This window comes from Xenopus laevis, chromosome 4L (assembly GCF_017654675.1).
Source record: "Xenopus laevis strain J_2021 chromosome 4L, Xenopus_laevis_v10.1, whole genome shotgun sequence".
NCBI classification, from domain to species: Eukaryota; Metazoa; Chordata; class Amphibia; order Anura; family Pipidae; genus Xenopus; species Xenopus laevis.
In genome coordinates this window covers 1,745,211-1,768,035 of record NC_054377.1, presented here as the reverse complement: position 1 = coordinate 1,768,035, position 22,825 = coordinate 1,745,211, and the positions used below count along the sequence as shown (strand labels likewise).

General features: G+C 43.0%; 1 protein-coding gene across 1 annotated transcript in view; it reads left to right on the top strand.

Annotated features, from left to right (window-relative positions):
* Window positions 1–1,229: 1,229 nt before the first annotated feature.
* Window positions 1,230–22,825, top strand: part of LOC108713442 (protein inscuteable homolog) — a 60,381-nt gene continuing 38,785 nt past the window's right edge. The window contains exons 1-3 of the mRNA XM_041589675.1: window positions 1,230–1,406; window positions 3,654–3,801; window positions 18,951–19,045. Coding sequence (XP_041445609.1) covers window positions 18,993–19,045 — 53 coding nt within the window. The 5' untranslated portion in view covers window positions 1,230–1,406; window positions 3,654–3,801; window positions 18,951–18,992. The remainder of the gene's footprint in view (window positions 1,407–3,653; window positions 3,802–18,950; window positions 19,046–22,825) is intronic.

Below are 22,825 nucleotides of genomic sequence, written 5' to 3'. Positions count from 1 at the left end.
TGACTTAAAGGGATACTGTCATGGAAAAAAAAATTTTTTTTCAAAATGAATCAGTTAATAGTGCTGCTCCAGCAGAATTCTGCACTGAAATCCATTTCTCAAAAGAACAAACAGATTTTTTTATATTCAGTTTTGAAATCTGACATGGGGCTAGACATATTGTCAATTTCCCAGCTGCCCCCAGTCATGTGACTTGTGCCCTGATAAACTTCAATCACTCTTTACTGCTGTACTGCAAGTTGGACTGATATCACCCCCTCCCTTTCCCCCCCAGCAGCCAAACAACAGAACAATGGGAAGGTAACCAGATAGCAGCTCCCTAACACAAGATAACAGCTGCCTGGTAGATCTAAGAACAACTCTCAATAGTAAAATCCAGGTCCCACTGAGACACATTCAGTTACATTGAGAAGGAAAAACAGCAGCCTGCCAGAAAGCATTTCTCTCCTAAAGTGCAGGCACAAGTCACATGACTGAGGGCAGCTGGGAAATTGACAATATGTCTAGCCCCATGTCAGATTTCAAAATTAAATATAAAAAAATCTGTTTGCTCTTTTGAGAAATGGATTTCAGTGCAGAATTCTGCTGGAGCAGCACTATTAACTGATGGGTTTTGAAAAAAACATGTTTTCAGATGACAGGATCCCTTTAATCTCACATATACATTTCCCAGTTGCTGTTCGGGGCATGTGAAAGGAATGAACATCAGCTGGAGTTTTATTGCCTGGAATCTGCCTGTTTCAAAGGCTGTTTATAGGGGGAAAAACCACAGAATTCCACCTCCCTGAAAGGAAAATAAGCTCTTGGGGAGCAGGAGGGGGGGGGTTGTAGAATTTCAAGATGGATTTGCAGATGCAAAGGACCAGGTTGATGGAATGTTCTGCCCGGCACCTGCTTTTTGCACAAAATACGCCGATTCTGTAAATTCCAGATTTTCTGCAACTCTCGGAGGGTTCAGGGGGTTGCGCAGCAAAAATATTGTATAAATCCTAAAACTCTTTCCCATGGCACAAAGTGTTCCTTGTGAGACCAGAACATTATCCCAGAGACCCCCACTCAGCAGAAAATTACTGAATTATTATTATTTTACTTTTTTCCGTTAGACCCAAGTCTCTAATTTCACTCCTCAAAGCCCAACCAACCGGGCTCAAATTTGGGGCCTCGCCGCAGATCGGCTGAAATATTTCTGGTGTGTGATGGTTGGACGAAAATAGAATTATTCCAAGTCTCTCTTTTTTTTTTTTGGATGGGAGCCTGAGTCAAAGTATGTGGAGGTTTTTTTTTTTGTGATGGGCAGAGCGGCTTGTGAGCAAATGTTAGAAAAGGGGCTTTTTATCCTGTCGGAGCAGAGAGGGAAGTGGGATGTGGATGAGAAGCTCCAGCTGAGGATTTGGGAGAAACTCTTTGTAAGTACAGAGCTCAAGGCACAGGGATAGGGTGGGATTTTGGGGTGTAGAGTTGGCTATACAATGTAACAAGTTGATATCAGATGAACAGAAGAGTTGGGGATGTGTGAGAAGCACAAATTGTATTTATTTAGGGAAATAATGCTGAGGGGATCGGCTGTGACCCCCCATTACTCACCGAATGGCGCACAATCTTTTTGAAAATTTATTTGTCATCGTAATTGCGCCATTTATCGGTCGTTTGGGGTCACGTGCGAGAGACACTGACATGAGATGTTTTGATACAATTATTTTCCGAAATTTAATTCCTTAAAATGCCATTTTCCTTTCTACAAAAACAGAGCGGGCGTAGAGTATTATAGGGGTACAATGGGGGCCCCCAGAAGCTTTGCCTTTCCTCCATGGAGGGTGTTCAATGGGAATCTGAGTCCTGCTCTCAGCCAATCATACGGCAGCTCCCATGAGAATGAGGTTGTGGTATAAATGTGGTATAAATGTGGTATAAATGTGGTATAAATGTGGTATAAATGTGGTATGAATATGGATTTCTATGTCCCTCAGTGGCTGTTGGCTGGGGGGAGCCTGACCTCTCATCACAAGGGGGCATTTTAGTTCGGAAGTTCATAGAGGAATTATTTTACCTGCTGTGCCGCCCCCACATACCATTCCTTCTATTGCCTCACGAGGAAACTTCGGGCGACTTCAGAAAACGAAGCGCCGCGTGTGCTTTAACGCAGGCGACTTTTCATTATAGCGGATGGGAAAGCACGCGAAGGCAGTTCGGGAAGATTGTCGCCCAGAAGAAGAGGCGATTAGTCGCCAGGCGACTAAATCTCCCCGAATCTGCCGTGTGTCACAAGCCTAAAAGAGAACTAAAGCTTCTCAAATGGACTAGAAATGTTACAGTTTATGGTCTGGGCTTCTGTACCCAGGGCAGCCATCAGGGGGGGACAGGGGGGAGAGTTGTAGGGGGCCCCGAGGGTAAGGGGGGCTCAGCCACGCCGCACTTTGATTAGCCGGGCCCCCTGCTTTCTGAGAGCTGCTGACTTCGGGAAGGCAGGGCGGGAGCACAAGGGGAGGTATCTTCTGTCCATTACTTCACCTTATTGGTCACTGAGTTTAAGTCCCGGTTGAGCTGCTAAGGGATTAGATAGCTGAGGTTTGAACTTCTCCTCCAGCTCATCCAATCACCGTGCAGCTTTACCAGGACTTGAAATTTTGTGACCAATAAGGGAAGAAAATGCTGTCACTGGAAGAAGATGCAGCCACCTGTGCTCCCCTCCTCCCTTCTGTAGTTGGCAGCTCACTGACAGCAGGTGGGCCCCACTAATGTAGTAAGTGTAACATGGCAGGGCCCCCCTAAAGGTAACCCTTTGTGGTCCCTGTTGTGTGGTGAGGCCCTGGGCACCAAATTTTTTTTAAACTCCTGGATGTTTAAGGGGGGCCCTGACCACCAATTTTCTTACAAGTGGTGGGGGCCCTGGCCACCAATTGTTTTTCCCCATGTGGGGTCCTAGCCACCAATAATTGTTTTTCCCCAGTGACAAATGTTTTTTTTAATGGGGGGGCCCTGACCACCAATATTTTTTTATTAACATGTGGGAACAATAGCCACCAATGTTTTTTTTTTTAGTGTGTGGTGGGGGGTGGACCTGTGGGGGTGGGGAGGGCGGACCTGTAGGTGGGGCTTGTGGTGGGTGAAGCCCAGGGGGCCCAGGAAATTTTTTGCTATGGGGCCCTGCAATTTCTGATGGCGGCCCTGTCTGTACCAGCCCAATGTCCCTACAAACCTTTAGCAGGTAAAATCTGTGCCCCCAAAGATGCCCCAGTAGCTTCTCATCTTCATTTCTGCTGATTCACTACACATGCTCTGTTGTCACTTACATGAGCTGAGGGACCCACTCACAATATACAGTGCATAAATGAATAACATATACAATACAAGGCAGATAAAGTTCCCAGGCCAAAACATATCAATTTAAAGTAAACAATGAAAACGGTAAGTTTCCCCTTTAAAGTTGGACTTCCCATTGTCGATATTTTGCCAGTGTTTGAAATTCACCCACAATAAAGTCCAGAGGCAAATTCCAGGCCGTTGTCATTGCCAGCCTTAATTGGTTCTGATCCTCCATAAATTCATAAGGAATGTGTAGAGACAATTACTCTTTTGTTAGACGCCCTTTAGCTGCCTCATTATTCTGTGTGCGCTGCTCAACAGTTTTGTCTTGTGTCTTTATACAACAACAGCACAACCCGGGCACCTCTCAAAGTCTTACCCTCTGCCATGGGACCTGGTACCAGAGACATAGGAATTCCCTAACTGCCGTCTTGGTGAGATGCAACTGCCTCATTCAGCAACTGTCACACTCCTGTAATATACAGTCCCACTATAAAGGTGAGGATTTCTATTTTTTATATTAGATGTTTAATTTACTGCCCCTTTTGCACAAGATTCACAAGGGAGTACCTGCGGGTAACATGCTTTTGGGGTTCAAGCATCAAGGGAGTGATGTTCTACACCTTTAATACTAATAGAATCTAAATGATGTTCAGTACAATTCACATTATGACTGTGTTGTCAGGCCCACAGCTCCTATAGTAAAGAAAAAACCTCTGGGAAGGGAGTGTGAGAGATGGTGCCTATAGTAACAGTGGATAATAGTCTCTGGGAAGGGAGTGTGACTGTGGGATAGCAGGTATAGTAGGGAGAGATGGTGCCTATAGTAACAGTGGATAATAGTCTCTGGGAAGGGAGTGTGACTGTGGGATAGCAGATATAGTAGGGAGAGATGGTGCCTATAGTAACAGTGGATAATAGTCTCTGGGAAGGGAGTGTGACTGTGGGATAGCAGGTATAGTAGGGAGAGATGGTGCCTATAGTAACAGTGGATAATAGTCTCTGGGAAGGGAGTGTGACTGTGGGATAGCAGGTATAGTAGGGAGAGATGGTTGTCTATAGTAACAGTGGGATAATAGTCTCTGGGAAGGGAGTGTAACTGTGGGATAGCAGGTATAGTAGGGAGAGATGTGTCTATAGTAACAGTGGATAATAGTCTCTGGGAAGGGAGTGTGACTGTGGGATAGCAGGTATAGTAGGGAGAGATGGTGCCTATAGTAACAGTGGATAATAGTCTCTGGGAAGGGAGTGTGACTGTGGGATAGCAGGTATAGTAGGGAGAGATGGTTGTCTATAGTAACAGTGGATAATAGTCTTTGGGAAGGCGAGTGTGACTGTGGGATATCAGGTATAGTAGGGAGAGATGGTGCCTATAGTAACAGTGGATAATAGTCTCTGGAAGGGAGTGTGACTGTGGGATAGCAGGTATAGTTAGGGAGAGATGGTGTCTATAGTAACAGTGGATAATAGTCTCTGGGAAGGGAGTGTGACTGTGGGATAGCAGGTATAGTAGGAGAGGATGGTGTCTATAGTAACAGTGGATAATAGTCTCTAGGAAGGGAGTGTGACTGTGGGATAGCAGGTATAGTAGGGAGAGATGGTGCCTATAGTAACAGTGGATAATAGTCTCTGGGAAGGGAGTGTGACTGTGGGATAGCAGGTATAGTAGGGAGAGATGGTGTCTATAGTAACAGTGGATAATAGTCTCTGGGAAGGGAGTGTGACTGTGGGATATCAGGTATAGTAGGGAGAGATGGTGTCTATAGTAACAGTGGATAATAGTCTCTGGGAAGGGAGTGTGACTGTGGGATAGCAGGTATAGTAGGGAGAGATGGTGTCTATAGTAACAGTGGGATAATAGTCTCTGGGAAGGGAGTGTGACTGTGGGTGGGGTGCATAGAAATTGAACAGTTTTAGAAAATATTTCCCACAATCCCCTGTGCTCCAGTGATCTGAAGAAAGTTTTCATCAGAGAGTTTTAGGTGCAGTTCCCATTCCCACCTGCTGGTTGGTCAATGTTTCCTATAGGGATACTACAGAACAGCGCCCCCAGTTGTGCTGTATATAAGATATTGATCTTACCTACACACAGATACTGTTATGGGTGGGTTTCCCCTGTAATAAAAAGAAAGTTATGACAACACTATGTGCTTTTCTCATTTTAGGAAGAGAAATATCTGCCCATAATAACATGTAGCCACTGTAATTTAGCTCATTGGAAGGAATAAAGGAGTTGGAGCTGCAACAGTTCAGCCACAAGCATTTTGCATAGTTTGCTTTCTGTACAAAGAGTCTTTGTTCCTCTGGGATGAGACTAATTCTTTCCATACCGGCTCCAAGGAAAAAACTTCCAAATCCAAGTGCTTCTAACAGACAATTATGCAACATACTCTCCCAGTCACCCCTCTGCTTCATTTAGTGATACATCTGCTCTTTACTGAGCTGTTTCCTCTAGTTACTTTACTAAATCCCTGATAGGAATCCCAGCAGCTCCAAACATTCCCATTCCCTTCCTGCTCCTGGAATATTTACTACTAGTAGCAGCGCCTTCTCCAGTCTGCTTTGTAAATCCTAAAGAAAATACTTTCTTAACATGACAGATCCCACTCATATTGTATGCATTACAGAGAAGGAATGTTCTGGGCACACAATAAGCTATACCCTCATACTGTACTGTCTAAGGGAATCAATATGGCACCTCCTCCTCCCATATGTATAAATACAAATATACAGAGAAGGAATGTTCTGGGCACACAATAAGCTATACCCTCATACTGTACTGTCTAAGGGAATCAATATGGCACCTCCTCCTCCCATATGTATAAATACAAATATACAGAGAAGGAATGTTCTGGGCACACAATAAGCTATACCCTCATACTGTACTGTCTAAGGGAATCAATATGGCACCTCCTCCTCCCATTATATAAATACAAATATACAGAGAAGGAATGTTCTGGGCACACAATAAGCTATACCCTCATACTGTACTGTCTAAGGGAATCAATATGGCACCTCCTCCTCCCATATGTATAAATACAAATATACAGAGAAGGAATGTTCTGGGCACACAATAAGCTATACCCTCATACTGTACTGTCTAAGGGAATCAATATGGCACCTCCTCCACCCATATGTATAAATACAAATATACAGAGAAGGAATGTTCTGGGCACACAATAAGCTATACCCTCATACTGTACTGTCTAAGGGAATCAATATGGCACCTCCTCCACCCATATGTATAAATACAAATATACAGAGAAGGAATGTTCTGGGCACACAATAAGCTATACCCTCATACTGTACTGTCTAAGGGAATCAATATGGCACCTCCTCCTCCCATATGTATAAATACAAATATACAGAGAAGGAATGTTCTGGCACACAATAAGCTATACCCTCATACTGTACTGTCTAAGGGAATCAATATGGCACCTCCTCCTCCTCCCATATGTATAAATACAAATATACAGAGAAGGAATGTTCTGGGCACACAATAAGCTATACCCTCATACTGTACTGTCTAAGGGAATCAATATGGCACCTCCTCCTCCTCCCATATGTATAAATACAAATATACAGAGAAGGAATGTTCTGGGCACACAATAAGCTATACCCTCATACTGTACTGTCTAAGGGAATCAATATGGCACCTCCCTCCTCCCATGTTTATAATGTTTCAGACTTGGAGTGTTGGAGGTGGGGGCTGTGTCTCATGTGCAGGATCGGGGGTCTCCTCCAGTCTACATTTCGTACTCTTTTCTAAAGGTTCCTTTTTGTTACATTGAGAACCCTACTTGGGCGCATCATTGAACAGCACCACCATCAGTTACTTTACGGTAGTGCAAGTTGAATGAGCTCTGCTCAGGTGTCAGGTGGTTCCTTTATGTGTAACGACAATGTCACATGATTTATTTATTGGTTTCTCATTGGTACCTACAGTCTCTGTACCCCCCTGCCCATAATTAAACTTTCTGTCCCATCCTGGTTATGTGGTTGGTCCAGTCTCCTGAATATCTGCCTGAATTTGTTATTTCTCTGTTATTTCTCAGTCTGTCCTTTACCCCCTCCCCTCTGTGTCCCTCACAAGAGAAGCCCCAGTGCACCTGAAAGGCCGACTATCAGTTTACACCCAGGTGCAAGTAAATGTTTTATGAGCTTGGCAGCCAATCAGATCTGTAGCCCTTTGCTCTATCAGATCCTGGTGCCCCAACGTTCAGTGAGATCTGCTGCCCAGAGAGTCGCTTTATTTTATCTCATGGTGTTTGTCTGTCCCATTCCGACATGCCCCGGGGTGGAATTTTCTGCCGAATTGCGGAAACAATGGGTAAGTGACACCTGATGCCTTATTGCCCCAGTGACACCATCACTTGGCTTCAAACTCATTTCCCTCTAGTCCCCCCATGACTCCCATAACTCCTGTAATTCCCGTAACTCCCATAACTCCCATAACTGCCATAACTCGCGTAACCCTCACAACTCCCGTAACCCCCATAACTCTCGTAACTGCCATAACTCCCAAAACTCCAATAACTCCTGTAACTCCCATAACTCCTGTACTTCCCGTAACTCCCATAACTTCCGTAACCCCCATAACTCCCGTAACCCCCATAACTCTCGTAACCCCCATAACTCTCGTAACTGCCATAACTCCCAAAACTCCAATAACTCCTGTAACTCCCATAACTCCTGTACTTCCCGTAACTCCCATAACTCCCGTAACCCCCATAACTCTTGTAACTGCCATAACTCCCAAAACTCCAATAACTCCTGTAACTCCCATAACTCCTGTACTTCCCGTAACTCCCATAACTCCCGTAACCCCCATAACTCTCCTAACTGCCATAGCTGCTGTAACTCCCATAACTCCCGTAACCCCCATAACTCTCCTAACTGCAATAGCTGCCGTAACTCCCATAACTCCCGTAACTCCAGTAACTCCCATAACTCCCAAAACTCTGGTAACTCCCATAACTCTTGTAACTCCCGTAACTCCCATAAATCCCATATCTCCCGTAACTCTTGCCTGACTCGTAGGGGCATATTTATCAAGGGTCGAATTTCCAATTTGAAAAACTTCGAAATTGGAATTCAAAAAGACCAACCGAAAATTAAGTCAAAGGTTTTTTTTTGGCCGAATTGGTCCATTTTCAATCGAATAGGTCAGTATTCAGCCAAATTTAAATTGAATTAATAGTGCATTAGATCAAATTCGATTCGAAGTTTTATCCCAAAAATTATTTTTAGAAACAGTTTCTAGGAGGTCCCCCATAGGCTAAAACAGAAATTTGTCAGGTTTTAGATGGCAAATGGTCAAAGTCGAATTTTTAAAGAGACAGTACATGATACATTTCGATATTCGAATTTTCGTTTTATATTTCAAATTCCAATCGAATTTGGACTATTCCCTAGTCAAGGTACACAAAAATAGCTTGAAATTCGAATTATTTTCATTCGAAAATTCACTTCGACATTTGAAAAATCTGCCCGTTAGTTGGTCTCCAGAATAACAGGACCCCCAGCTGAATGTCCCATTTAGGTTGGGTAATACCTGTCCTGCTGGAGTCAGGTGTAATACAGGTATAGGAAGCAAAGCATCTGATTGGCTCTTATATAGATTATTGGCACAAAAGTCTCTCTGTATAAGGAAACCTGCAATGTGAATGTAGAGAGGAGGGGGGCAGTTTCTCTTTATTGCCCCAAAATAACTGTACCCTGATATCAGCCCCATTCCCCTGTCTCTCTCCAGCTCTGCTTGTGTCTCTTTTCTCATGGCAATATTACACCTCTCATTGTATTCCCTTCTCCAACGTCAATTCCCTATCAGGTTCCGTCTTCTACCAACCAGCTGTCTCCTGAAACTGTACCCCCAGCACCCTGCCTGCACCCCACACGCCCATTCCCCTGTGTATTTCTATTGATACTTCATTTCACTTTATTGGGGGACACATTCCCATTGGTGACATTGGATCAGTCAGGCTGAAATTACCCCAATTGGGGGAGCTGGGAGGGGCCATTCTGTGCTCCTATCCCTGATGTTGATCTAATTGGGAGATTTGCTTCCCTTATTTATATTTATTTATCTGTTATAATTTATTGTCTGTTATGATTTATTGTCTGTTATAGTTTATTGTCTGTTATAATTTATTGTCTGTTATAGTTTATTGTCTGTTATAATCAGGCACCTGCGCTAGTGGGAAGCTTCGTGGGTCGTTATTAGGGGACAATTCAGTGTTTTGCATATTTTATATGAAGCGAAGTGAAACAATATCTGTGTCAAAGGGCCTCATCTTCCTCATCTGGTCCCTGCAGAACTGAACAGAAGCTTACGCTCTAGCCCTCCCCAAATATGGGATAATATAGATCTGTATTATGTATATATATATATATATATTTTATTTCTGTAGGAAACACCTGAGCTTGTTCAATAATACAATAGGAGCTTATACAGAGAGAGAAGCATCAAACCCTATTGAGTGCAATAAACCCCTCTGATTTGCTCAATTGCTCAGTGTGGATTTATAATACTGATCTATACACACAATGTACATAATTACATACATATAATACTGCGGGTTTTGTTCAGGGTCCTCAGAAGGTTTAACATTTCTCTTTATTTGAACAAATGTTCTCCTTCCCAAAGACCCCTTTTATCTCTCTATTTGCATTGATACATAAGTGCAGGAACCGCCAATGCTGATACAAGGGGAACTGTCCACAACATCAGTTCCATGGAAGTGTCACTTTATATTTAAGGGTCTTGCAGATATAATTATTTGTATTTGACTCTGATGGTTCAGTCTTGTATAAAAGCTTGGGGGCTGTTCCTGCTGAATTGTGCTTAGTACAGGGAATACCTATGCTGCCATAGTTTTATGGGATCTCTCTGTACAGACTATGAGCAAACTTAGGGGCTGTTCCTGCTGAATTGTGCTTAGTACAGGGAATACCTATGTACCATAGTTTTATGGGATCTCTCTGTACAGACTATGAGCAAACTTAGGGACTGTTCCTGCTGAATTGTGCTTAGTACAGGGAATACCTATGCTGCCATAGTTTTATGGGATCTCTCTGTACAGACTATGAGCAAACTTAGGGGACTGTTCCTGCTGAATTGTGCTTAGTACAGGGAATACCTATGCTGCCATAGTTTTATGGAATCTCTCTGTACAGACTATGAGCAAATTTAGGGGACTGTTCCTGCTGAATTGTGCTTAGTACAGGGAATACCTATGTACCATAGTTTTATGGGATCTCTCTGTACAGACTATGAGCAAATTTAGGGGACTGTTCCTGCTGAATTGTGCTTAGTACAGGGAATACCTATGTACCATAATTTTATGGGATCTCTCTGTACAGACTATGAGCAAACTTAGGGGACTGTTCCTGCTGAATTGTGCTTAGTACAGGGAATACCTATGCTGCCATAGTTTTATGGGATCTCTCTGTACAGACTATGAGCAAACTTAGGGGACTGTTCCTGCTGAATTGTGCTTAGTACAGGGAATACCTATGCTGTTGTAGTTTTATGGGATCTCTCTGTACAGACTATGAGCAAACTTAGGGACTGTTCCTGCTGAATTGTGCTTAGTACAGGGAATACCTATGCTGCCATAGTTTTATGGGATCTCTCTGTACAGACTATGAGCAAACTTAGGGTACTGTTCCTGCTGAATTGTGCTTAGTACAGGGAATACCTATACTGCTATAGTTTTATGGGATCTCTCTGTACAGACTATGAGCAAACTTAGGGGACTGTTCCTGCTGAATTGTGCTTAGTACAGAGGATACCTATGCTGCCATAGTTTTATGGGATCTCTCTGTACAGACTATGAGCAAACTTAGGGACTGTTCCTGCTGAATTGTGCTTAGTACAGGGAATACCTATGCTGCCATAGTTTTATGGGATCTCTCTGTACAGACTATGAGCAAACTTAGGGGACTGTTCCTGCTGAATTGTGCTTAGTACAGGGAATACCTATGCTGCCATAGTTTTATGGGATCTCTCTGTACAGACTATGAGCAAACTTAGGGGACTGTTCCTGCTGAATTGTGCTTAGTACAGGGAAATGTCTATTCTGACATAGTTTCCAAGTATGTTTCACAGATGCCACTAACCCCTCTCTAGCACAGTTTTTATTTTATAATGGGAAGGGAACAATGTTTGTGTCTTCTGTTCGGAGTCATTAAAATCCCACTGCTTCATTGAACTGATAAGATTTGTTTGTATTTTGGACCCCAACTCCCCGTCAACTCAGACAGATTGAATCGCAGAGGGAAACAGACTCGGAAATCCTTTTTGATTCGGCTGCCAGACTCATTTCCTCCGTGGAACGGCGAATAAATGGAACATGAAATGTCCGTTACTCTCTTCCAGCAACATCTGAAAACTCTGATTTCATTTATATCAAAGGGCAACTGAGTGGAAGATAAAAATATTCTCTGTATTTAATCAGTCGCCCAATATTCCACTTGGCTTCACACTAAAATAATTAAGAGCATCTCCCATATGCCCTCATGTACCAACATCACTGATAATAAATATGATCTGTGCAGCCACTGGGACAGAATGTTCTGTTATACAGATAGCTAGAATCTCAGCTGCCATAAAGCAGGACAGGACTGCTGCTTACAATGGGGATCAGATAGGATCTGTGCAGCCACTGGGACAGAATGTTCTGTTATACAGATAGAATCTCAGCTGCCATAAAGCAGGACAGGACTGCTGCTTACAATGGGGATCAGATAGGATCTGTGCAGTCACTGGGACAGAATGTTCTGTTATACAGATAGCTAGAATCTCAGCTGCCATAAAGCAGGACAGGACTGCTGCTTACAATGGGGATCAGATAGGATCTGTGCAGCCACTGGGACAGAATGTTCTGTTATACAGATAGCTAGAATCTCAGCTGCCATAAATAATCTCTTCATTTTATTGTTCAGGGTAGGGCTCTTTCTATTCCTTTCTTTTAAAGTGGATTTTACACTGACAGTTGCAATGATGGGACAGGGCTGGGCTGGCAGTTACAATTGACAGATTCGAGGCTGTTATTGCTGGACATTAATCTATATTCCCTGGAGAGAGATAAGGATCATTTTCCCTGGTCCTGGGATTATTCAGAAGCTCCAGGGGAATAAACTGAGGGTTGAAGTTGATGGGCAGGTGTCATGGAACAAGTTACAGGATCATATGGATTTGTTTCCTGGTTCTGGTTCCATTTGAACCAATGAAATCATTAGCACACAGAAGGGCAGGAGGGCCGAGTATCTGCTCCACAGCTGTAGTTTGAGTAGCAAACATAAGCTTTAACCATTCTAACACCATCCCCTGTAAGTTGCCATCACATCTTTCGAGTCCCACCCACTACTTGAGTCACAGACTTCCTGCCCCTCCCCCAAATCTGCCATCCTAAGCTGCATGTCTCCATTGAATAAAACCTGAAGTGACAATTCCAGTAGAATCTTTGCTGAAATTGCTTCCATATTAGAGATTAGACGTGAGCTGGTGGCGCTGTTCTATTGCAGTCAATGGTAAAGCACAAGACAGTGGTAAGATGTGGTACTGCAAGTGATAGAGCAACAATATCATTGTGCAGCTTCACTAATGTTTAAATGCATTTCCCAGAAACATCCCGACCCCCTGTATAAATGAGTTAGTACCGACCCCTCTCTGTGTAACAAAGTAACAAATGTAACGAGCGACGGTTGGGAAATATCTTTTCATTTCTGGGCGAGTGACGACCTTTCTATTTGTGTCTGATCGGCTCTTGATTTATTTATTGGAGCCGAGTCTGAATATTTATAACGTTTATTACGCTGTGTGATCTGTATGTGCGGAGTCGCTACAAAGCTTTATTGCATTCTTATAAATGGACTTGTTTGCCGGAGGGGGGTGAAATGCGAGGAATTGTGGGGAAATAACAAAGTTTAATGCAAAGGGAGATGGTTAGCTCTTCTTCTACTTTGTAATGATTTATTTTATCATTTCATTTCCCTGCCCTTTTTCTACTTGATAACTTGCCACCACCAGAAATCAATTGCCCCTCTTTTAGATTTCTTCCTATGCTGATGGTGAGATCTCCTTTCCTCCCCACCAATGAATCACTAATTCCCCTCTCTTGGTAGGGAATCCCATAACCTGACTGTCCTTACAGTAAAGATCCCCTTCCTATGCTGATGGTGAGATCTCCTTTCCTCCCCACCAATGAATCACTCATTCCCCCTCTCTTGGTAGGGAATCCCATAACCTGACTGTCCTTACAGTAAAGAACCCCTTCCTATACTGATGGTGAGATCTCCTTTCCTCCCCACCAATGAATCACTCATTCCCCGTCTCTTGGTAGGGAATCCCATAATCTGACTGCCCTTACAGTAAAGAACCCCTTCCTATGCTGATAGTGAGATCTCCTTTCCTCCCCACCAATGAATCACTCATTCCGCCTCTCTTGGTAGGGAATCCCATAATCTGACTGCCCTTACAGTAAAGAACCCCTTCCTATGCTGATAGTGAGATCTCCTTTCCTCCCCACCAATGAATCACTCATTCCCCCTCTCTTGGTAGGGAATCCCATAACCTGACTGTCCTTACAGTAAAGAACCCCTTCCTATACTGATGGTGAGATCTCCTTTCCTCCCCACGAATAAATTACTCATTCACCCTCTATTTACAGGGAATCCCATAACCTGTATTTCTCATCTCCTCATTTTCTGTTTCTCCAATTATCATTATCCCCCTTCTTTTAATTACTTCTCCACATTTCTCATCCCCTCTCCTTTCCTATTCTCCCCCAACTGTTTGGCCTTACTCTCCCCCATCCTCCCTCTTCTCTCCCCTTCTATATTTCTCCTCTCCCCCATTTGTCTCTCTACTCCCTAACCCCCTTTCCCTTCTCTCCTTCTGTCTCTCATCCCCTCTCCTTTCCTTTTCTCCCCCAACTGTTTGGCCTTACTCTCCCCCATCCTCCCTCTTCTCCCCCCTTCTATATTTCTCCTCTCCCCCATTTGTCTCTCTACTCCCTAACCCCCTTTCCCTTCTCTCCTTCTGTCTCTCATCCCCTCTCCTTTCCTTTTCTATTCTCCCCCAACTGTTTGGCCTTACTCTCCCCCATCCTCCCTCTTCTCCCCCCTTCTATATTTCTCCTCTCCCCCATTTGTCTCTCTACTCCCTAACCCCCTTTCCCTTCTCTCCTTCTGTCTCTCATCCTCTCTCCTTTCCTTTTCTCCCCCAACTGTTTGGCCTTACTCTCCCCCATCCTCCCTCTTCTCTCCCCTTCTATATTTCTCCTCTCCCCCATTTGTCTCTCTACTCCCTAACCCCCTTTCCCTTCTCTCCTTCTGTCTCTCATCCCCTCAGCCCCCCACTTTCCTCTTCTCGTCTCTATTCGGCCCAGTTCTCTAATAAAAGATAAGTCTCCGCTCCTCACATTCAAAGGTCCTGGATTTCCATTAATTCTCTCCTTCTGCTCTGGCAGGAAAAAAAATTGCTAAAATTGTTCAGGAAAAGTTTTATCTGTTTGAGCGTCTCGCCCTGATTGGCCCCATTTATTGTACGTCCTGTAACCATGACACCTGGGGGCCCAGAGAGATGAGTGACAATAGACTTCAGCCAATGAAGGGCAGATCCTTAAATGTTATGGTGTCTTTATACTGATTGAGTGTGAGCTCTGAGGATTCACAGGCAAAGTGACATTTCATTAGTGATACATTGTAACCCGCCGGCTTCCTCTGCACATTCCTCTGGGCTCAACCAAAAACAGACAATTTGTCTAATGAAAGAAACTTCAGGAGAACTGACTCCTGTTACATTGTATCAAGCGACAAACAACAGGACAAAAATGGATGAACAGACAGAGCCAGACAGACACAATGACCTATAACTATAAACCCAACTAGGAAGTTGCTAAAAAGATATTTTCTTTCATTAGCTAACACTTTATATGTGGGTTTACTTTCCCTTTAAGTAATTCTAACCCTCATATTGTTCTTCTTTCCAATGGAAAACAGACGAGAGTCGGAGCAATTGAAGAAAATCTAAATTTATATTTAGTGCCAGGGGAAAAGAAGGAAAAATCAATATCCAGACTGTTACAATGTTATTTATTCCTTGAGTTTAGTTTTCCTTTAAATTGTGTAATTAAGCAGAATCCCTCTCCACTTTCACATGAACTGATTTACGTTCTTTTTTTCCGAAGACCGATTTGTCTGCGCCGGGGCCAGGATTGTGTCGGATGTGTTGAGTAAGGCCTGCGGGTGCCAGTTTTCCTTTTAGTCATCGCCAACCCCCACCCGACCGCACAAAAGCTTTTTGGAGTTAATGAGCATCACCCACAGCAATTGTCTGGGTCACCGGGTGTTTGCAAACAGAACTGGCGCTTCCAGTAATTAAGGGGAACTTTTCCGACGGCAGAGACTGATTTGGACTTTGGCTGAGACTCCTGAGTCGCATTTAGTGCGATTGTACCATCAGCGCAGGGGGGCGAATCCACATGAACTTTAAGGGCAGATTTATCAAAGGTCGAGGTGAATTTTCGAATTCAAAACATTCGAATTTTGAGCTATTTTTTGTGTACTTCGACTAGGGAATAGTCCAAATTCGATTCGAATTTGAAAAAAAAATCAAAAATTTGAGTATCGATAATTATCATGTACTGTCTCTTTAAAAATTCAACTTCGACCATTCGCCATCTAAAACCTGCCGAATTGCTGCTTTAGCCTATGGGGGACCTCCTAGAACCTATTGGTGGACTATGCGCTATTACTTCGATTCGTGCCATTCGAATTCGGACCTATTCGGCCAAAAAATAACTTTGACTTCATTTCGTTTGGTCTTTTTGAATTTCGAAGTTTTTCAAATTCGAAATTCAACCCTTGATAAATATGCTCCTAAGCGTCGGATCATTATTCCCAGTCGCATTTTCTTTTTTTTTTTTGGGGAATAATTTATGGGTTGTTGGTTCTGAGGTTTCAGGGGGACCCGGGAGTGTAGGGGGCCTGTAAAGCCGAAATTAATGAGCAATTCCAAATCTTGGTAGAACAGGTCAATTTACCAATGGTTTGTCCTAAATTGAATTTTGTAGCATTTAGTTGTTTTTCAGTTCCAAATTTCAAGCCTAAACTCAAGGCCACCATCTGGGGGGGGGGGTACAGAGGGTCAGGTGCCCAGCAAAAGAGGGAGGGGCTTGGAGATTAGGGGCGTTGCTGTGCATACGAGGGACTTTTTTCCTTTGGGGTCCCTTTTACTTTTTCTAATTTTACTGTTGCTAATGTAGTAGTATGGGGCCCAGTGATTACGGATGTTGGCCCCATATAACTAAAATGCATGAGAAATTAAAGGGCTCATTTTTTTGGGGGGGGCAGGGATACAAGTATTGGAGTGTTTGTGGGGTGCCATCTTGCCCCCCTTAGAGCCATGCAGAAAGTACTTGTGGCCCCTGAGACTCTGCTGTGGCCCCCTTTGTGTGACTCCATTATACAAAGACCACACCCCATCTGCCCAATCCCTACAAGCCACACCCCCAATGGTTGCCCTGCCCCTAAGCACTAGCCTGGCTGCACTGCTACTTCCCTACTCGCTATTCACCCCTGTGCCAGGTGTAATTTTATAGAATGGTCTAATCGAAGCAATTTTTAATTGGTCCTCATTATTTATTTTGTATAGTTTTTTTTAATTATTTGCCTTCTTCCACTGACTCTTTCCAGCTTTCAAATGGGGTCACTGACCCCCATCTAAAAACAAATGCTCTCTAAGGCAACAAATGTAATATTATTGCTACTTTTTATTACTCATAGGCCTCTCTTATTCATATTCCAGTCTCTTATTCAAATCAATACATGGTTGCTAGGGGAATTTGAACCCTAGTAACCAGATTGAGGAAACTGCCAACTGGAGAGCTGCCGAATAAAAAGCTAAATAACTGAAAAAACACAAATAATAAAAAATGAAAACCAATTGCAAATTGTCTCAGAATATCCCTCTCTACATCATACTAACAGTTAATTTAAAGGGGAACAATCCCTTTAAACTAAACTTCACTTCTGGAAAAAGGCAAAGGAAAATCAATCAATTCCAATTTCTATTTCTGATGCATGGGGGTATATATATATATATATATATATATATATATATATTATATATATCTCAGAGTAAATACCCCCAATAATATAACCAGGGATTGATTTTATTTGGCTGCATTTATTACTGATAATTGTTTTTATTACTTTTTATTTAACGACTCAGTATCTGCCATTATTTTCATTATTGATACAAGAGATGATGCCTAACGATGCGGCTTCTTACAAGCGTCAGTAATAATAAGGTAAAACGTTACTTATTAGAAGGCGCCTGCCGGGGGGCTCATCATTGCCCCTTTCCCACCTAATAATGGAGCCAATGTGGTTTCTCTGCTCCTTATAATTTCAATGTATCTGCAGGGCTCGTCTGTCTGATATTAGAGATCAGTGAAGGGAACATGATTCACAAACCCCGTCATTTACCTGTTTGTTGGCAGGCGGGGGGTTAGTCATAGAATTCGCTCACTCAGTTCTTACGTGGAAGGAAAATCAACTGTAAGGGTTTGAGGAATTTACTCATTCTCTGGATTTCAGTAACTCGTGGCTAAAGTACAATAGGCTCCTGTTTAGTAAAGAAAAATATAATGTGTTGGAAGGGTTACTGTCTGCTCTCTCTCATTTCCCTACAGAAATAGGGATTGGTAACACTAGATAGGTACCTAATATATAGAGACAAGAGGAAAGTGTTGGAAGGGTTACTGTCTGCTCTCTCTCATTTCCCTACAGAAATAGGGATTGGTAACACTAGATAGGTACCTAATATATAGAGACAAGAGGAAAGTGTTGGAAGGGTTACTGTCTGCTCTCTCTCATTTCCCTACAGAAATAGGGATTGGTAGTACTAGATAGGTACCTAATATATAGAGACAAGAGGAAAGTGTTGGAAGGGTTACTGTCTGCTCTCTCTCATTTCCCTACAGAAATAGGGATTGGTAACACTAGATAGGTACCTAATATATAGAGACAAGAGGAAAGTGTTGGAAGGGTTACTGTCTGCTCTCTCTCATTTCCCTACAGAAATAGGGATTGGTAGCACTAGATAGGTACTAATAATGAATATTAAAGGAGATGGAAAGCTACGGAGGCATTTTATTGCCAGTAGATTAGCCACAATAGAGCAAGCTAGAATGCTATATTTATTTTGTAGAGTGTTTTACCATACCTAAGTAAAAAGGTCACTCTGTTTGTTTAGGATAGCAGCTGCCATATTAGCTTGGTGAGACATCACTTCCTGCCTGAGTCTCTCCCTACTCACTCATAGCTCTGGGCTCAGATTACAGCAGGGAGGGAGGAGGAGAGGGAGAGAGGAGCAAACTGAGCATGCTCAAGCCCTAGCTCTGGAGGTTTAAGCTGAAAACAGTTAGTCTGATACAGAAGCCCATGAGTACACAATAGAAGGAAAGAAATGTGATGTTTCTTATGACAGAGGACTCAGAGCAGCATTACTTTGAGGGGTTACTGGTGTATTTATATAGACTTTTCTGATAAAACTTACTTTTAACCTTTCCTTCTCCTTTAAGGTGCACTTTACCTCCCTCTCACATAATGTATGGGTTTCTTGTTCTCTTATACAGGGGGCTCTCAGTCGATAAGGTAGACGTCGGGTGCAGATAACGATGGCTTTCCAAGATGGCTGCCAATACAGTTCCCTGTCTGTGACATTCCAGCGGTAAGTCCCAAATACTCACTGGTGTTTAGGAGACGTGTCCATGTGCAGAGGTTGGTGCTACAGTTCTATGAGCTGAACACATTGTGCTAATAAGAAACATTTGCTTATTCCTTGTTAATAAATTCCACATTTACTGGGCACTGGGTGTAGGGGGAGCGATTTCTTGTTGCTCTTTTATAGGGGACAGAGGGGGGAGATCAAGGCAACTGCCGCCAGCATGTTCCTGCCAGATGCAGATCCTCTAAGTAACCAAAATATCTTCTCTCACTGCGTATTCCCTATTTGTCTCGCCTCATCTTCTTTATTTTCTATGGAGTTTCACTGACTCAGCTTGTAGTTTCAGCCTTGCAAATCTCTCCATTATTCTCAGGCTGAGGGTTGGGCAACAAAGTTGGTGTTGTATGGGAGGTATTCCCTGTACTAAGCACAATTCAGCAGGAACAGTCCCTAAGTTTGCTCATAGTCTGTACAGAGAGATCCCATAAAACTATGGTACATAGGTATTCCTCTGTACTAAGCACAATTCAGCAGGAACAGTCCCCTAAGTTTGCTCATAGTCTGTACAGAGAGATCCCATAAAACTATGGGCAAGCATAGGTATTCCCTGTACTAAGCACAATTCAGCAGGAACAGCCCCTAAGTTTGCTCATAGTCTGTACAGAGAGATCCCATAAAACTATGGCAGCATAGGTATTCCCTGTACTAAGCACAATTCAGCAGGAACAGTCCCTAAGTTTGCTCATAGTCTGCACAAAGAGATCCCATAAAACTATGGCAGCATAGGTATTCCCCTGTACTAAGCACAATTCAGCAGGAACAGTCCCTAAGTTTGCTTATACACTATATTGTCGAATCTAGACTGTAATGAAAACAATATGAAAACTCCTACCCATATGTGTAAATACAAATATATCGCCTGTATTCCTCATCCTCTACTATTTATTCATGGGTTCAGTCCTGAACAGGTTAGTTGGCATCAGATGAGTGTTGGTGTATGACTATAATATATATATATATATATAAACACAAGCATGATTTGTGCTCTAGGGTTTTACATGGAGAATAAATGAATAAATCAGCGTCTTTTTAGCCCACGGACAGACAAACAGATAATCGGCCCCATTGTCAGTGTTTGGGGCCCCTTTTAATGTGAATGAGTAACTAAATTATTTAGACGTAATACTTCATTCCTATAAAGCAGCAGTGACGCATGTTTGTATTCATTGCTATTCAGCGGGGCACAAACACACCGAATTAATGGCAACAGATATGATCCCCTACAGATATTATAACCCCCCTACAGTAGCACTTCCCTGTCACATAATATTGCAGCGTGTAGTCTCTTCTGTTCCCCCCGCGGCCACTACTCCTTATACTGAGTACTTACCTCTATATGTGTAACTGCTGAATGGATGAGCAAATAACAAGAGGTGGCAGAGCATTGTGAGTGGTGGGAATGGTGTCATTATAACAAAGAGAAGAAAGAAAGGAGATGTGAAGAGAAGGGGCAGAGAGGACCAGAAAGGAGACATGGCTAGTAAGGTGAAGAAGGTAAATCATGGAGATGGGAATAGAAGGGATAGAGAGGATTGGAACGGAGACTGAATTAGTAGGGGATAGAACGGTATATCATGGAGACGGGAAAAGAAGGTGCAGAGAGGACCAGAAAGGAGACCTGGTTAGTAAGGGGTGGAAAGGATATCATGGAGCAGAGGCTGCAAAGGCTTATTGAATAAATGGTTGGAACTATATGAGAGGAACGAGGCAGTAGAGTAGACAGATGATGGTTTACTGCAGAGCTTAAAGGGTGTGAAGTAAAGGAGAATTGTGGAGGTTGGAGGATGACTGGCTTAAAAAAGGAAGAAAATAAGTCAATGCAACCTGGAATAAACTATGGAATGATGGCGCAGGGAAAATTGAGTTGATGTGTGCAAGAAGAAGGAGTTTGTAGGTTGTAGGGTGAAGCAGGCGACTGGAAGGCAGTGAACAGAAGAGAGAGAACAATTTGGATAAGAATGAAGCAGAGAGGATTACATGGAATGAAACTAAGAAGAGCAGTGCGAAAGAAGGGAGAACTTGGTTTCTGAAGAATGAAGCAAATGGACTGAGAGAAAAGGAGCCAGTAGTTTGTAGAAGACTGAGGGAGGTAGTGGAGTAGAAGGGAAGAGGTGACTTGTAGGATATGAAGATAAAGTAGTGGAACATGAAAAGAGAAAATAACCACATGAGAGAATAAAGTGTTGAGGGACATGAAGCAGCAGAGGATGGAGGACATGGAGGAGGGCACTGGATGAAGTAAACTGGAGGGGATTGGAAGATAAGGAAGGGGTCATTTGCAGGACCTGAGAAAGTCAAGGGACTGCAAGCATAGAGGCTGTTTGATACTGGTTATGAGCAGGGGTATCTCTAAAACACAAGGAACCATACGTGGGGAAGTGGCTTGGTGAGGTGTAGAGCAGAAGTGATGAGCACAAGGGAGGCTGTAAATTGGAGAGCACTGTGGAAGACAAGAAGCCATAAAGGAAGGAGTAGGTTGAGGGCAGTAGAGTAAAGGGAAGGATGAAAGTTGAGAACTTGCTCAGAAGGAAGGGGTAAGTTGTATGGGGCTAGAGTACAAGAACATGGGGAAATGTGGGACTATAAGAGAAGAGGTTTCTTCTTCACATTATAATGTTTCTTCCCATGATCTTGTGCATTCCCATCATTCCTTCGATTTGATTATTATTTGGATAACACTGGGCAATGTGATAGGTATGGGACACCCTTACAGTTTCTCACAGGGCGTTGGCAAGATTAGGTGTAGGTGTTTACAGTTAACAGTGGAACCCACTAGTGTCTCTACCCAACGGGAGACTTCCTGGTATCCTGACAGGCCAGTCTGACCCTGGAGAATTAAGTAGGACCCATTTTTTTCATACTCAAGTGAATTACATTTTTAACCCTGTTATTTTCATGGGTTAAGTATTAACCCCCTCTCAGTTCCTGGAGTAGTTGAGGGGAGCGTTTGGTTCCATAGTTCTCTTTGCTGCTGCTGCTACTAAAGTGCTGCTGCTCAGAGAAATGTGAAACGCTTTGATGGATATTGATGTTTCCAAGAGTTCTTGGAATAACCAGCCTGACATTATATATGCGCCGCCGTTAGACGCACTCACTGCTTTCTCCTAGCGAAATTAGCTGATTAAACGAAGCCCTAACATGTCACTTCTGAAGATTTCCCTTGTTCATTTAAATACAATAATTACATTTATATATGGGGAGGGGGTTCATCTTTCTTTCACTGTATCCATTGCATATTGAGGGTACATGCTGCATGGGAAGCCATATATACAGTATATATATATATATATATACATATATCATGTGCGGATGGGGCAAGTCTCTAATGCGTGAAGGGGGCTTTAAGGAGCAATTATCATCATGTCTGAATGGGAATTTATTGCCTCAGGGTAATATCATAGGCGATTCAATGGAGTCATGATCCATTCCAAGGTGAAGCCTCAGGGATGGTTCAAACATAATGACAAAGAGCTGGAGGCTATGTAGGATCTTTCAGTGATTGTGTAGATTGGGGGTCACCTCTTCTCCTGTTCCAAGACAAATCAGCGGACAAGAGCTTCTTTGTACACAAACTGGGTAACAATGAGCACCAGGGGTTTAAGTGAAGCAAAACATTTCTCCTTTGTAGGGCAACATTTGGTTATAATGAATGCCATTGTGTGTAGGTCATCCAGGGTTGTGTGAAGTCACTTAGTTATATAAGGTTGTGTGTAGTTCCTTAAT